Consider the following 16,595-nt stretch of genomic DNA (forward strand, 5'->3'; position numbering starts at 1 on the left):
ATGAGTGTATGTGTGTATGACTGCTTGGATGCGAATGAATGTTAGTGTGCTCTCTCTCTCTCTCTCTCTCTCTCTCTCTCTCTCTCTCTCTCTCTCATTCCATATATACAGTATCTTATAATACTTGGAGAGATAGCCCAGTCTTTAACTTATCTTTATTATTATTATTAGCATTAGTATTATCATCATTATTGTTAGTATAGAGTGGAATAACGTTAGCTGATCTTAATTTTTGAGAACATTTATTGATAGTAAAAGTTGATTGTCTTAGCTCATTGTTCACGTAAGAAAAAGAAAATCATAAGAGTGCATAGTCATTGAACTTGAACAACGTAAAAATAAAAAATAAATAAATCCACCTTGAGAAGAGTCATGCACTCGTTACAGATCACCATGAAGTTGCAACCTATCTCATCTCGTCCCAAATTACCCTCATTCACACACGCTTGCCACTCCCCGTCGGCTTTATTAATTGCCTCATTAATAAAGACGAGTTTTGCATAGGCTCATTAACGAGAATTCGCAGTCGGTTGACGATGAGGACCCCGCCTGTACGTAAAAATGGATGGAGATGGATCGTGGGTAGGCCCGTGTTAACGTTTTTCCCTTAGTTATCCCTGTTGATTAAATCCGATTTCTTATACGAACGCGAAGATGGTCTTGATGGGAACGCGGATGCCAGTAGTTGCATTTTGAACGCTTAATTTAAATCCTTTGTACTGGCTTGTGTAGGGGAAAAATGCTTATTAAATCTTAGCGGAGCGGGTGTATTGTTCTTTTTGACATGACAGAGTGGAAATATTCGTCCAACATTCCGTTCTGTAGATAAAATAGACCTCCCGCTGTGAGATGCTTGACAGTCAGGCGACGCCATTGGTGGATCTTCAGCGTCCAGCCAATCAGGAGGTGCGTTGCATCCCCATCCGAGCCGAGAGGAAACGAGATGCTGAAGGAGGAAGTTTACCGGGAAGAAATCTTTATCTTTTCTTGATTCATTGGTTGTGCAGTTGAATTAAATTACGAGTGAGTTTGTTGTTTGTATTAAAAGCTGAGAAGGTGGAGAACTTCAAAACAGGGAAGTAAATTTGGCCGCGGGAGGAGAGTGTAGCGCGGATCTTGGTGGTGGCGTCTGACATCTCGCCCGTAAGCTGGGGGAAATAACAACAGGAGTCCCAGTGGCCATCGATTACTAGTGGCGTAGGGGTGTGTGCGCGTCCCTACCTGTCGTGGATTCTAATGTGCCGCCATCGCGTTATTTGTGGATAATGTGAGCTCAGGCCGGATTATATGAGTGCTTGTGAGCTGGAGGAATTGAGCGCCGAAGTGGCAGTGAGCGCTTGGGAGTGAGGAGAGCTCGGCCAAAAGAGAGCTCCTAAGCATGGCGACTCGATTTGTGCACTTCTCATTCTGTCCTCACCCGTCGCTGCTGCTCCTGATTCTCGGGATATTGGCGGCGCGGGTGGACCAATGTGGAGCTCAGATGGGGCCAGGTGGAGGCATAGGTGGAGTGGCCGGAGGTGGAGGCGGCCGAATTCAGAATGGGGGAACTAGATTAGGTGGAAGTGGTGGTGTCGGCGGCAGAGTGGAGCACATTTCAGACCAAGATATGCTGCCTAGACACGACCGCTGCGAGCCCATCACCATCACCCTGTGTAAGGATATCCAGTACAACACCACCATCATGCCGAACCTACTAAATCACCACACGCAGGAGGAGGCAGGCATGGAAGTCCACCAGTTCTTCCCCTTGGTCAAAGTTCAGTGTTCCCCGGATTTGCATTTCTTCCTGTGCAGTGTTTACGTCCCCGTCTGTACCATCCTAGACAGACCCTTGCCTCCCTGTCGCCACCTCTGTCTGTCTGCGAAAAATGGCTGCGAAGATTTGATGAATAAGTTTGGGTTCCAGTGGCCGGAGAGTTTGGACTGCAATAAATTCCCAGCCGGGCCTCACGAACTCTGCGTTGGGGAAAACAGCACTGCGCCTTCCCCAACGCCTTCCCCACCCACCCCCAAACACCCCACCCACCGGAATTCCTACGCGGGGATGGACTTTCAATGCCCCCTGCACTTCAAGGTCCCCGCCAAACACGAGTACTCCCTCAGGGTCGGGGGTGTGGACGCCTACGACTGCGGTGCTCCCTGCCACGGTATGTTTTTCGACGAGGAGCAGCTGAAATTCTCCCGTCGGTGGGTAGGGGGATGGGCAGCCGTTTGCCTCGCCTCCACCACCTTCACCGTAGCTTCCTTCCTGGCCGACGTTAGCAGGTTCCGCTATCCAGAGCGACCCATTATATTCATCAGCATGTGCTATTGGTTCATGGCCGCTACCTACGTCATTGGCTTGGTCCAGGGAGACAAGGTGGCCTGTGATGACCCCTGGGATCCACCAGCGGGGTCATTCCTCCGGGGTCACATGATACGAACCATCACCCAGGGCGTGGATAAGGAGTGGTGCACTATCGTGTTCATGACCCTGTACTTCTTCACCATGGCGGCGTCTATCTGGTGGGTGGTGCTGACCCTCACGTGGTTTCTGGCCGCTGGGTTGAAGTGGAGTCATGAGGCCATCGAAAACAACTCGGCCTGGTTTCATGTGGCAGCCTGGGCCATCCCCGCCCTCAAAACCATCATCATACTCATCACCAAGAATGTGGAGGGTGAGTCTGGAAATCATTTATTCTTTTTATTTATTTTGTAACCTGGCACTTCTTGTTTACATATTCTTTCACTGTAGCCCATACTGTAACTCACCACTTCTTGAATGGTTAATGTGTTATTATTTTGTTGGGTAATTTTGTTGTTGTTCTTATATGTATATTTTGGACCTTCAATCCTGCAAAGATACTGGTAATAAAACTACTTTATCACTTCCAACATAATTACTATATTCTTTGTGTGTGTGTGTGTGTGTGTGTGTGTGTGTGTGTGTAAGCCTAATGTATTACCGGTACTCCTGTACAGTAGCCTACACTATAATCACTGCTATAGGTTGGTTACATGGTCATTTTCTTTTCTGTCTTTGGTAATAACTAAAAACAAGGCCACGTGTACAAAGACAATCATATCCTCGCAATAGAAGCTCCATTTTATATAAGCCTAGACCTACTCTCTTTGTAATTCAGATACTTCGCCCTAAATCGTTTTATGTCGGTAGTATTAAAAAAAATCATATTCTTCGCTTAATCATACCCGCATCCAGTGCCTCAGTTGCATATTTTCTCTGCATTTTTCTTTTTTTTCTTTAATCTGCATAAATTATCGAAATCCAATTTGGGTCCACTCTTCCTGTCACACCCCAGCAGGGAATTTAGTGGTGGAAAAGCTTGGCGGTAATTCACTTGGAGGGTAATTAATTGACACTGGATATAGAATTATTCATGGAGAGAGAGGGCAAGTGTGTGTGTGTGTGTGTGTGTGTGTGTGTGAGAGAGAGAGAGAGAGAGAGAGAGAGAGAGAGAGAGAGAGAGAGAGAGACCATAAACCATAAGTAAAAATAGGCCTATGTGGTAATATGCAAAGGTCCTGCTGAAAATGTTGAGAGTATTGTTTCCTCGGAGGTGAGTATTGTTGTAGTCCCTGGATGAATGGAAACTTAAACACAGTCGACTACAGGCTGGAGTTGCTCTTTTCCGGCCGCCCACCACTCTCTTTTGGGGGATAGGGGGTAATTTGAGAGACTTTTGCATAACCGGGCAGTGAGGCGCCCAGTTATCATGGTGCCACCGTGTGTAGGCCTCCCTCTCCAGCTCCCTAAGTACAAGAGTAACAGGACTAAATTAAAAGTTTATATTCTTCCTGGATAGCTACCGGTAGGAGGTGTAAGGGGAAAGTTAGAAGGGTAGAGGAAGATAAGTGAAGTGTATTAGGGTTGGGGATGAGATAATGTTATGTGATGGTATGTGATAATTGGAGTGATGGAATGGAAACGATGATGAACAGAGAACTGGGGAAGGGTCAGATGTAGAGATGGGAAGAGGTTGGGAGAAAGATGAGGGATGGAAGGGAGATGGGGGAGGGAGGGAAGAGAGAATGGGGGAAGATGAAAAAAAGGTGAATTGGGGTTGGGTAAGGAATGGAAGTGGGTATGAGTTTTTAGGGACGGGAAAGTGGGGAAGTAGAGACGGAGAGGGGAAGGAAATGGGAGATAAGTAAACTCTTGATAATGGTAACTAAGGAAGAGAAGGATAAGGAGGGACAGATAGAGAAGAGAAGGAAACTGAACGAAAATAATTGGGTGTGGGGAAGGGGATGTAGAATGATGGAAAAAGGTGATGTTAGAAGTTAGAATTGGGAATACTGGGGGATGTTAGGATAGTGGGATAGGATGAGGGATGGGGGAATTGTGGTTATGGATAGGTGACTTACGGGATAAAGTAGGAGTCAGGCTAGATGGGGAAAGAGAAGTAATAGGGGTGATAGATGGTGGGATGGAGTGGAGGAGTAAATGAGAGAGTGGGGAGGTGTGAGATGGGAAGAGGGTAGCGGAAAGGCAGGTGACAGGGCGACATGGAGGAGATTTGTTTGTGGCCACCCCTTACGGGATTAAGGCGTCGGGCTATAGTTAGAAACGGGTTTGAGGGGGGAGAGAAAAGGGGAGGTTTTAGATAAAGGAATGAATCAAGAGAGGTGGTTGGGTTTAGGGGATGGTGTTGGGTTAGAGGAAGGAATATTTAGAGTGGGGAAGGGGTTAGGGTGTGGGTTGGACGGGGGGGAGGGTTGAATAAGGAGGGGATGAGGAAAACTAACATGACTGTGCTAGAGAGGGAGTAAGAAATTGAGGATTAGGGAAAGGAAGAGGTACCCGATAGGTTAGCTAAATAAGGGACAGAAATGAAAAAGGCTGGTACTGAAAGGGGTAGATGATAATAAGTAGAGATAGCAGTGATAGTAGATAAGAAAGAAAGGTAAATTGGGGAAGAAATTAAATCGGGTTGGGGTAGGTCCATAAGTGTGTTCAGGGTAAGATAAATGGATGTGGGGAAGAGTTGAGGGGTGGGGGAGGACAGGGGGAAGGTGATTGAGGAACATAAGAACATAAGAAGAGAGGATAACTGCAGTAGGCCGGTTGGCCCATGCTAGGCAGCTCCTAGAAGAGTAACTAAACTACTAGAATGAGATAAGGATAGCAAAGAAGAAGGCTCTCCCCCGCCCTCCAAACCCTCCAGCCGAAGCCGGCAGGAAAAAGTCAGAAAGAACACCACGCCGTATAGAAAAACTGGCGTGGACATTTTACAGGAAAGTGTGAAAGGAGAATAGAGACTATCATAGTGTAACCTGAAAAGAAATTTTTTTTGAATTAGTATTGGTTATAAGATTTTCTTTATTCTATATCCAATATCCTATATCCACCCCTTATTTGTCATATGCTTATCTAGCCTATGCTTGAAACTCTCAATGGAAGAGGCAGCAACTACTTTACTAGGTAGCTTATTCCATTCGTCTACTACTCTATTACCAAACCAATTTCTACCGATTTCCTTACTGAGGAGGGGAGGGGGTGGGAGAAAAATGAATTAGCACTGGTTTGGGGAAGGGGATGGGGTTAGAGAGGGAAAACAGATAGCTAGCTGATAGATAGAGAGGTAGATAGATGGAAATATATACATCCCTAAGCTGAATGTAATAGTTTGGTGGGAAAAAATCTTGCAATGTTGAGAGAGAGAGAGAGAATTTCCTAAACACCTAGATATTTTTGTTACCTAATCAGCAATACTTAAGATTAGATCAATATTGCTAGAATAGTGAGGTAATATCGGTAGTTGGTCCCTTGTGATGGCTGTTCTTTTATGTGCAAAATGTTGGTAGTTGTGGTGGGAATGTTGGTAGATATGGTTATTATCAGGGAAGAATGTTGGTAGATTCCTTTCCTTTCCTGATGTTGGTAGCTGGTGTGATTTTTGGTAGGAATGGTGGTAATGGTTTTTTGCTGTGGAGGAGGCTCTTGGTAGTTATGGTTGGAATGTTAATAGCTGTAGTAAATTTTATGGAATAGGGATGTTGGTGATACTGATGCTGTTACATGGTTGAGTGTGATATGTGGTAGGAATATTGGTAGTTGTGGTTCTTGGCTTGGAGTGATGTGGTAGGAATGCTGGTGGTCAGATGTGGTAGTTGTGGGTGGTTTGGTAGGAATATATGTAGGGTAGATGTAGAAGTGTGATAAGAATATTGATAATTATGATTGGCTTGGTAGGAATGTTGGTAGCTATGGCGAGCAGGTCTGAATGGCGGTCCTGGAGGTTGGTATGTAAATGGTAGATGCTCGGGATGTTGGTGGGAATGTTTATAGGCGTGGCAATGTTGGTAGTTTGTTACCGCGGCGAGAAAGAACGTTAATTGGGCACGTGATGGTGGTAGGAATGTTTATAGTGGAGTTGAGAGGGAAAGGATTTGGTACGGTATGGACGTTCAGTGACTGGATGAAGTTATAAGATTAGCCTGATGGTTTTGTTGACTTTATTTCAGTATTATTTATTCTACCTGTATATAGATCTACTAATTCTACCTTTCGCCTTCTTATTCTGTCAGTAATAGATTGTTGTTACCGTACCGTTTCTTATTTATATTTTACTACCGTATGTTGTTAGCCTAATTACCAGTACTAAGGCTGCCAGTAATATATTCTTATGCTCTTTTTTTTTTTTTTTTTTTTTTCTGCCGTTATCTACTGGTTGAACTTGCACCGTAACTACTCCCAGCTACTTATTCTACTTTTAACTTAGTCTACACTTCCATTCTGCTTACTTAGAGGGTAGATAAAGGGAAGGCTTTAGAAGGTCCATGCCACCCTCCCTCATATACTTGTCCTCCACTCTACTATTCCATCTTCCTCCACTCCATTCCACACTTCCCTCCATCATATAATCCACATTACTTTTCCATCTCATCTAACTTCATTCCATCACAAATCACCCTCTATTATATACCGGTATGCCTCTTCCACTTAGCATTTCCATCTACCTTCATTCCATCCTGAAGCCACTCTCCATCATGTTGGGCGATCCACTTGTAATTCCACTCACTCTTCATTCCATCTAAGCCACCATCTACCAATCCACTTTCTACTTTCCTACTACCTCCATCACAGACTCCACTTTCCTCCTTGTTTCATCTTTCCATCTCATTCCAATCTTCCTGTTCCACTTCACTTTCTCTTTCCACTTTCAATTACGTCACTTGTACTCCTGGGTACCATTAATTGTGGTAATGGTGGTAGTTGTGGTACGGTAATTGAGGGTGGCTGTGGTGGCGGGCGATTTTGGTTATTGAAGGAGCTGTGATGGTTGTAGAAATAGTGATAGCTAGTTGTGAAGTTGTGGTAGGTAGCATAGTCGCAGGAGTGGTGGTTTTGGTAGTACTGGTGGTAGTTTTGGTGGTTGTATATATGGTTGTGGTTGTAGGAATGGTGGTAAATATGCTGAGTGTAATAAAATGGTTGTAATTGTGATTGTTTTGCAGAAATGGTGGGAGTTGTAATTGGTCATGGTGGTTGTAGAAATAGTTGTAGTTGTGATAAAGTTATGGTGATTGTAAGAATGGTGACAGGTTAATAGGGTGGTTATAGGAATCTTGTCCAGAGATGATGGCAGCCTCCTAATACCCTATGCCTAAAGCAGATGTGGCGCTGCATTAATGTTGGTAGTTGCGATGGTGTAATTGGTAAGGGTGGTAGTAGTGGTAAGAATCATTGATAATGGTGGTAATTCTGTTGATAGGGATGATTATGATATCAGGTGAGACGAGAGTAATGTTGGTAGTTGTCCGGGACGATACTGAAACATTTGGTGGTAATGTTGGTAATGATGGTGGTAGTAGTAGTAGGCTGGTGTAAAGGTAGTGGTGGTGGTGGTTGTGGTAATGTTTCTGGTGGTGGTGGTAATGGTGGTTGTAGTAATGTTTCTATCGGTGGTGGTGGCAGTGTGGGTGATAGTGATGGCAGTTGTGGTGCTGTTGTTATGAAATCTATTAGCTACGGAATTCCAGTTGTAAAATTGTTATAACTGAGCTGATATGTATTGGAAGAGGCTACCATTTATTTTGTGGCTGTCTTGGAGTGGTGGTGGTAATGTTGGTAGTAATGGTGGTGGTGGTAGTAATGGTTGTGGTGGTAATGGTAGTAATGGTTGTGGTGGTAATGGTAGTAACGGTGATGGTGGTAGTGGTTGTGATTAATATAGCCAAGATTGTTGATATGTTTATGCTGCAAATTAATGGTACGGTACCGTAGTAGGAATATTGGTGGTGTGAAGGTAACTGTGGTATGGTTGTAGATTATGATAGTGTGGTATGGATCATTGGTAGTAGTTGCAGTGTAGTTGTAGTGGTAGTAGTGAGCAATGGTGGTGGTGGTGGTAATGTTGGTAGTGGTGGTAGGAGAGCACCACAACAAGCTCCTTAGATAAACGTTAGCTGCCCCAGGCCGTAAGAACCTCTATCTTCCTCCCTCCCTCCTTCCCTCCCTCCCTCCTTCCTTACTTCTCACCTTTCTTATTTCTCTCCCTGTTTCTATACCCCATTTCTTTCCCCTCCATTGCTTTCTCTGTATCCTCATTTTCATTTCCATGCCTACAGCAAATGTTAATAGGGTTTGTCGCGTGTGATAAATGGGTTTGTTTATGACGAGATGGCAACACTGCTCTCGACGTCAGTGTTGCCATCGCTTCGCTTTCCAGTGTCCTATTTTTTATTTTCCTCACATACAGGCATACATAGTTGTTCATACATCAATATATTCATACTTAGTTATTTGGAGGTGTATAGCGTAGGTAAAGGAATAGTTCTGACTTCTAAGGATTTGTTAGAAGGTAGAGGAGACGAGGGAAGAGACGGAGGTGAGGGGGAGGAGGAAGGAGAGTTGGATCTCTAAGACGTTAGGTATATATATGAAAGCAGCGTCTCTCTCTCTCTCTCTCTCTCTCTCTCTCTCTCTCTCTCTCTCTCTCTCAGAACGCTACTTTCTTCTTGTTCATCCTGTTTTTGGAGAAAGTTTTGATGTAAGTCCTCACCACACCCATACCACCACCAGGCCTACATGTAACACCCATCTTCTTAGTGTAGCAATTATCCCCACCCTCCCCCGCCACCTACATCCCGCCTACACACACACACAAATAGTAAGCTTTTGTTTTTTATTTTTTGTTCCATTCATGCAAAATTAGTATACTTTTTTTTTTTTAAGAGGATTGGCATCATCTTCATAAACTAGCTTTAAATTGGACAAGTATGAGGACTCTCTCTCTCTCTCTCTCTCTCTCTCTCTCTCTCTCTCTCTCTCTCTCTCTCTCTCAAACAAAGCGTTGGCCAATCGAGAGCGAGGAGTTACCGGAAGTAGCCGTAGTACATAATTGCGAGGCTCGTGCGCGCGCTTCCTGCCTCTCCACCAATCACCGCCCGCCACGTCACCACCAGCCGTCCCCGCTGGACCAATCAAACGCCTGGGTTTGTTTCGTGGGTTTTAAAAGGAAGTAATGGAGACGAATGGGTTAATGGGGCAAAAGGGTACAGTACATTAATGGGTTGGTTTAAGGGAAAGTGTATTTACCTGTATTTCACTTAGTAGTTTTAGGTATTGTTATTTACGTGTATAAGAGTTATGGATCTTGAATTCACTGTACTCTTAGACGAGAGAGAGAGAGAGAGAGAGAGAGAGAGAGATTTTCAGGCCATATCTTAAAATCTATGTAGTCCAGTCTAACCCCTTTGCTCACATTTGTATCGCCAAAACTGAATTAGCCAAGAGAGAGAGAGAGAGAGAGAGAGAGACCCATGTATTAGTTTCAGTACCGATATGTGGGTATAAGTGGGTATAAATTCTTCCCAAGTATTTATCAAGACCTACTCATTCCCGCTACCAGGCAGACACATCATAACAAAGCTCGTGTTCGTATGTAGGCTATCTACTTAAATCTACATAATACTCTACCAAATCTACCTAACCATTCCACAGAATATAAACGAAAGCAGCCGCAACACAGCCCGTCTTTTTATAATCACTTGGGGAAAGACCAGAACATAACCTGTATATGTATCCCTTAGACAGTTAACATATAGAGCAAAACCTATAGACAGTCGTACAAAGTTCTTTTTGGTAACCCTTATGTTCTTAGTGAACATCCACAACGCAACCTGTAAGTACCCGTGGACAATGAACATCCACAACACAACCCGTAATTACCCGCGCAGACAATGAACACCCCTTCCCCCGTACCCAGGACAAAGAGCATCCACAACCCAACCCGTATTTACCCAACCCCTGGCGGTCAGTGGGTTGCGTACCGGCGTAGTGGGGGAGGAGGGGTGAGGGGGTGAGTGGGGTGGGGGTGGAAGGGTGAGGGAGGTGGGGGTGGGCTCGACGGGACAGTCCCAAGGTGAACAAGAGCGAAAATTTTCAAAAGGTGGGAGATGAGTGTAGTCAGGTACGGTCTTGCCACCTTTCTCCTTATTTTTTCATTATTTTCTCCCTTATTTTGGTGTTCCTGCTGTTTAATTAGACGTATTACAGATTGTTACAGATTTCGTAGCCTTGAGGGAATTGATTAGGCGTTTTGGAATTAATGGAAAGGTTAAATTTTCAAATCCCTGGCATCGAGGTATCCCTATTTTTGTCTGGCTGAAGGCTACCAACCGTCTCCTTTGTCGTGTTCGTAATATTATTTTGTTTCTCGTTTGTGTTAGTCCCTTGAATGTGTGTAGTTTTCTGTTTTAAAGGAAGAATATTAAGATGGAGATGGATTTTGTAGTTTTTTTTTTTGAGAAGTGAGAAGGGGAGAGAAAGCAGGGACAATATTTTCATGGTCCTGCGTGACGGAAGGGTTGGCCAGCCTGGTACCGAAGTGTCAACAAGCCGCCATATTGTCTCCAGCCCGTTATTATACACATCTGCCGCCCTGCCTCATTAGTTCCACCCTCTTCACGCCTCTAATTTACCGTCAAATGTCCGCGGCGATCTGTTTTGACGGCTGATGACAGTTTGATGGGATCCGGGCGTGACATTTATAACCGATTTAATGATTTGAATTCGGGGGTCCGGGATGATTGCTTCATTTACGGGTGATTGGGAGTCGATTGATGGATTCAGTGGTAGTAAGGTGGATTGGATGAGTGGTTGTTGGACTGAGTGGTAGTGAGGTGGACTGGATAAATGGTTGTTGGACTGAGTGGTAGTGATGGATTGGTTGGGTGGTAGGTGGTTATGGTTGAGACTAGCTTGGTGACGTGATGGATTGAGTGGTAATGTGATTGGTTGTTGGATTGAGTGGTAGTGCGATTGGTTGTTGGATTGAGTGGTGGTGACGGATTGGTTGGGTGGTGGATGGGTATGGTTGATTGAGATTTGATAGATAACGTAATGGATTGAGTAGTAGTGCGATTGGTTGTTGGAATGAATGGTAGTTTGACGGATTGGTTGGTTGGTTACCCTAATCTACCGCACCGTCAGTAAAATTAGCAAGGTACCTATTTAAATACAACTACAGATGGTCTACCTGTACTTCCCTCTCAGCTTCAGGAGGACTGTATTATCTTCCATCTATCACCGACCTAGTTTATCAGCAGATAGTGGGTCATAGCAGCCTAGGTCAGCTCGGGTCAGCTGGTTAATTAGTCCACAGGTTAATTAGTTTATAGCCGAAGTTAGAGGAAAGCCTGTTTTTTCATCCTCTTGACTTTTATTATTATTATTATTATTATTATTATTATTATTATTATTATTACTGTTATTATTATTACTGCTACTATTATTACCTTAGGCCCTGCACTCCTACGTACCGCAAACCTTCATGTGCCGCCACTTAGTCACTAATATTTCGTAGATTTTCGTGCTGTGGCGGCTTGTTTCTCGTAGCTCAGTGGCTGAATAAGACAGTACTGCGGCTGACTAAGACAGTACTACGGCTGTACATCCATTCCAAAGCACTTCTTCGTGACTAGCACCATATTCAAGCATTAGCCTAATCTCTTGTTCCAGCCCCGTATTCAGTAGCCAGCAAATTTTATGCCAAGTTAAAGGGAACGGAGTATAGATGTGCCTTAGAAATATAAATACCGGTACTAAATGTGCTTAAGTAGAAATAAAAGTACAGAATGTGCTAAAGTACACTGATAGATGTACAGTATGGGAGGGAATTTTCTTGATCCTGAGTACAATTACCTACACTTGATCCCTCCTCGGTAACGGGAGACGCAGGTACAGGGGAGGTAAGCTGGGGTAGATGAGGGAGGGCAGGTAGGAAGGTAGATGAAGAGGCAGGTAGAGGGGAGGTAAGTTGGGGTAGATGAGGGAGGGCAAGTAGAGAAGTAGATGAGGAAGAGGCAGGTAGAGGGGAGGTAAGCTGGGGTAGATGAGGGAGGGCAGGTAGGAAGGTAGATGAAGAGGCAGGTAGAGGGGAGGTAAGTTGGGGTAGAGGGAGGGTAGATAGGAAGGTAGATAAGGAAGAGGCAGGTAGAGGGGAGGTAAGCTGGGGTAGATGAGGGAGGGTAGGTACCGGTAGTAAGGTAGATAAGAAAGAGGCAGCTAGAGGGAAGATAAACTGGGGTAGGTGAGAGTGGGAAAGTAGAAAGGAGGTAGAGAGGGAAAGAAGAGGTGGACCGAGGTAGAGGTTGTTAGGGAAGGGGTTGACCAAGGTAGATGAGGGAGGCAGGAATAATGAAGGTAGATGAGGGTGAGACAGGTAGACGAGTAGATGAGCGAGAGATAGCCAGGTAGAGGAGAGGTTTATAAATTAGAGGCAGGTAGAGAAAGGGTAGATGAGGGTGGTAGACAAGAGGTAGAAACGGGTAGACAGGTAGCAGATGATTTAGAAACAGGTAGACGGGAGGTACTAGATGAGGTAGAAACAGACAGACAGGAAGTACCGTAGATGAGGTAGAAACAGATAGAAGGTAGATGAGATATAAGCAAACAGGAGATAGATGAGGTAAAAACAGGTAGAGGTAGAAGAACGTAGATGAGGTAGAAACAGGTAGACGAGGTAGAAAGATAGGAGGTAGATGAGGTAGAAACAGGTAGACTGGAGGTAGCTTGTTACCCCTCCACTTGGCTCCTCTATTGTGTTGTACAGATGGGAAATTCCTCCGTTTATTGGTTTTCGCCCTGCCTTACCTTCACCTTACCTTTATCTCTCTCACCTTCTCTCCCCTCTCCTCTTTATCTTTCATCATCTCTCCCCTCTCATCTTTGTCTCATCTTCTCTCCCCTCTCCTCTCTATCTCTCATCTGCACTCCCCTTTCCTCCTTGTCTCTCATCATATCTCCCCTCTCCTCTTTATCTCATATTCTCCTCTCCTTTCTTTTTCTCTAATCATCTCTCCCCTCGTTCCTTTACCTCTCATCTTCTCTCTCCCCTCTCCTCTTTCTTCTCTCCTCTCCTCTTTATCATTCATCTTCTCTCCCCTCTCCTCTTCATCTCTTATCATCTTTCCCCTCGTTCCTTTATCTCTTACCTCTCCCCCCTCTCGTTATCTCTCACCTTCTCTCCCCCCTCTCGTTATCTCTCATCTTCTCACTCATTTTCTGTATCAGGTTCTCAACTTTTTTTTTTCTCTTGCCGCCTTCTTTATCTCACTCTTGGCTCTTATCTTTATCTCAGTCTCCTCTTCTGTCCTCTCTCCTTTTTCCTTCCCGTCGTTTTTCATTATGTCTTATTTGATTTCCAATCATTGCCCTTCCATTATCATTCATTTCCTCGTCCATTTTCATTTTTCATTATCCTTTCTGTTTTTCTTCCCATCATCTTCCATCTTATCTTCCCAGTATTTCTTTTCCTTTCCTTTTTCTTCAGTTTACGGTAGGCTGTCATGTCATCTTACCCTCTTCCCCACTTCCTTAAGATCACATTAACCCTTCTTGCATCTTTCCTTGTACCCATCGTCCATAATCTTGTATCTGTGTTGTTGCCCCTTTTTCGTCTTCGTTTTTTCATATTTTCTCATTTTCTTGATTTTCCTTTCTCCTTTTTTTTTCCTTTCCTTTTCTTGCCTTTTTCCCACCCAATAGCTTTCATCTTCATACACTTATTTTCCTCATTTTCATTTCTTCATCTTCCTTTGTTCGTTTTGCGTTCATCTCTCCTTCCTTCTAGTTTTCATCTTTTATTCATCTTTTCCTCCTTCCCTTTTCACTTTCATCTCCTCTTCACCTTTCCCATTTTCGTTTATTTCGTCTCTCTCTCTCTCTCTCTCTCTCTCTCTCTCTCTCATCCTCAAATCCCTTCCTGTGATTTTATTTCCTACGTTATTTTACATTACACGTTTCCACTTTCATATTATCTTTCTTGTATTTCCCTTTCTCACATCCTCCCTTATCTTCCTGTTGTATCTTCATATTATTATTCCTTGTGTTATTTCCTTCCTCCCTTTCCCTGCCTGCTTCTGTCTCCCATTCCTTCTTATTTCAGTCCTTACCTTTCCTCCTTTTTCCATCACTTTTTCCTTCACCCCATTCTCTCCTCTCTCTTTCTTCCTCCACCTTTCTTCCTTTTCTCTCCCCGTCCTCCCCTGCCGTCCTCCCCTCTTCCGTTCCCTTCCTTTCCCTCTCCTCCCCTCCCCTCCCCTCCCCTTCCTTGGAACTTGACACCCCTCTTAGCTCCCCTCCCTTCCTCTCCACCTCCCCTCGTCTTCCTCTTAATCCCTCCCTTAATTTAGATGCTGTCGACTTCATTCTCTCTCTCTCTCTCTCTCTCTCGTACCATATCACATTTCAGTCTAATTTCCTCTCATTCTTCTTTCATTTTTTTCTTTTCTTCTTCCTCTTTCTATTCTTTTCTTTTCTCAGCATCTCCCTAATCTTCCTCCCTTCCTTTCTCTTCCCCTCCTTTGTCGATTTCTCTTCCTCCTCTTCTCCCCTCCCCTCCCCTCCCAATTTTGTGTTCTTTTCTCCTTCCGTCTTTATCATGCGTTAGTTCCTTTTCCTCCTTTCCCCCCCCTCCTCGTTCATTTCTCTTGCTTTTTCCTTGCCTCCCTTCTAAAATCTTGTCCTCTTTCCTTAGGGTATAGCCTATTTGTTTTTCCTCTTTTCTCTTTCCCCCCACTTTCCTCTCTTCCTATGCTTCCTCTCCTCGCTTCCTCCTCCTTTTTTGTTCTCTCTTCTACCTCGTTTTCCCTTCATGTATTCTTTCTTTCCCCTTTCCTATCATCCCTCTCCTCTCCTCCTTCCCTACTCCCATCTCCCTTTCCTACTTACCAAATATCCTCCACACTCTCCTCCCTTCCTCGTCTTCCTTTCCCCCTGCCCATCCCTATTTCCCTTCCCATGGTCTCTCCTTCCCCCCACATCATTGCCTCTCTGATTAATGACTTACGACAGCTGGGTGACAGAGATGGGAGATAGGGGATAGGTGGAAGAGAGAGAGAGAGGTTAGGGATTGTTTGTGGTTAAGTATGTGTGAAGTTAGGTGTAAGAACAACAGTGAGCGGGAAGAAGGAGACACGAGAGATGGGGAAGGGAAACAGAGGATTAGAGAGAGAGAGTTTGTCTGTGGCCAAGTGTGTGTGAAAGTACAAGGAAGATAGTGGGGGAGATAGAGACATATTCACGGGAGATTGAGAGCTGGGAGACAGAAATTCTTGCTCCCCGCGCGCCACAAAAACACTGAACGTCAGACGGCAACACCCGATAACCCGGAGGTGTTGCCATGTGTCGTGTGATATTTTTTTCGTGATATGGGGGACTTTAACCCATATGTTACCCCTATTTACGGTCTCTTTTTTTACCCCTCCCCCTTCCCCGTACTTTCCCCCTCCCACACGCACCATCTCTCCCGCTTCTTCATCTTCGACTTTTTGCTATGAATAATTTTTGTCCCCGGCGGTATATGGCAACAGCCTGAAGGGCGTGTTGGACTGCCATATTTATTTGACAAAACCGAAAAGAACCTTAAGACCTCGAAATATATATTGGAAAATAAGGTTAATAATATGCATGAATAAGGTACAAAAAAAGATATATAAGAAGCGGGTGTACAAGAGCATGTGAAGGTTACGAAATATATTATGGTCTGAGACTTTAAATTTTTGAAAGATTTTGAGCAGTGCGTTATACATAGGAAAATATGGAAAATATACACGAATAAAACATTAAAAAAATAAAGTTCGTAGGTTTTAGGTGAACAGTGTCGAAGTGCAGAAAGGCATTTGACTTTAAGTTTTGTTTTGAAAATTTAGAAATATTTGAAAAGTGTTGGACTTCGTGATAAATTGGAAAATAAGATAATTTTATGCATGGGTAAGATAACGGGAAAAATATATTGGGGTACAGACTAATAATATTCGAGTGTGTGATGGTTAAGAATATATTGTGATAGGAAACCGTTGTTAAATATTTGAAAGGACAATGTGTATTTTTTTCCCACCATGTACAAAGCCTAATGAGGGAGCTGGGGACCTAGAACCCGTAGGTAGGCGTGTAAGTAGGCATGCTGGTACGTACTGGTGACTACATGGGTCTCCTATGACTTAGATGAATTATACTGGCTAATGAGGGAGTTGGAGACCTAGAATGTGTAAGTAGGCATGTTAGTACTTACTGGTGAATACTGGCCTTACTTGGATAGGGTACTAAAGTTGTGCCGAGCATGAGGAGGGTTTAATTAGGTCGTTAG

General features: G+C 44.1%; 1 protein-coding gene across 1 annotated transcript in view; it reads left to right on the plus strand.

Moving 5' to 3' along the window:
* The first annotated feature begins 1,606 nt into the window (after nt 1-1,606).
* Nucleotides 1,607-16,595, plus strand: part of fz (frizzled class receptor) — an 88,246-nt gene continuing 73,257 nt past the window's right edge. Inside the window, exon 1 of the mRNA XM_080275938.1 lies at nt 1,607-2,657. Coding sequence (XP_080132064.1) covers nt 1,607-2,657 — 1,051 coding nt within the window. The remainder of the gene's footprint in view (nt 2,658-16,595) is intronic.

This window comes from Coenobita brevimanus, chromosome 1 (genome assembly GCF_032717465.1).
Source record: "Coenobita brevimanus isolate Jiangsu-jjx chromosome 1, ASM3271746v2, whole genome shotgun sequence".
NCBI lineage: Eukaryota > Metazoa > Arthropoda > Malacostraca > Decapoda > Coenobitidae > Coenobita > Coenobita brevimanus.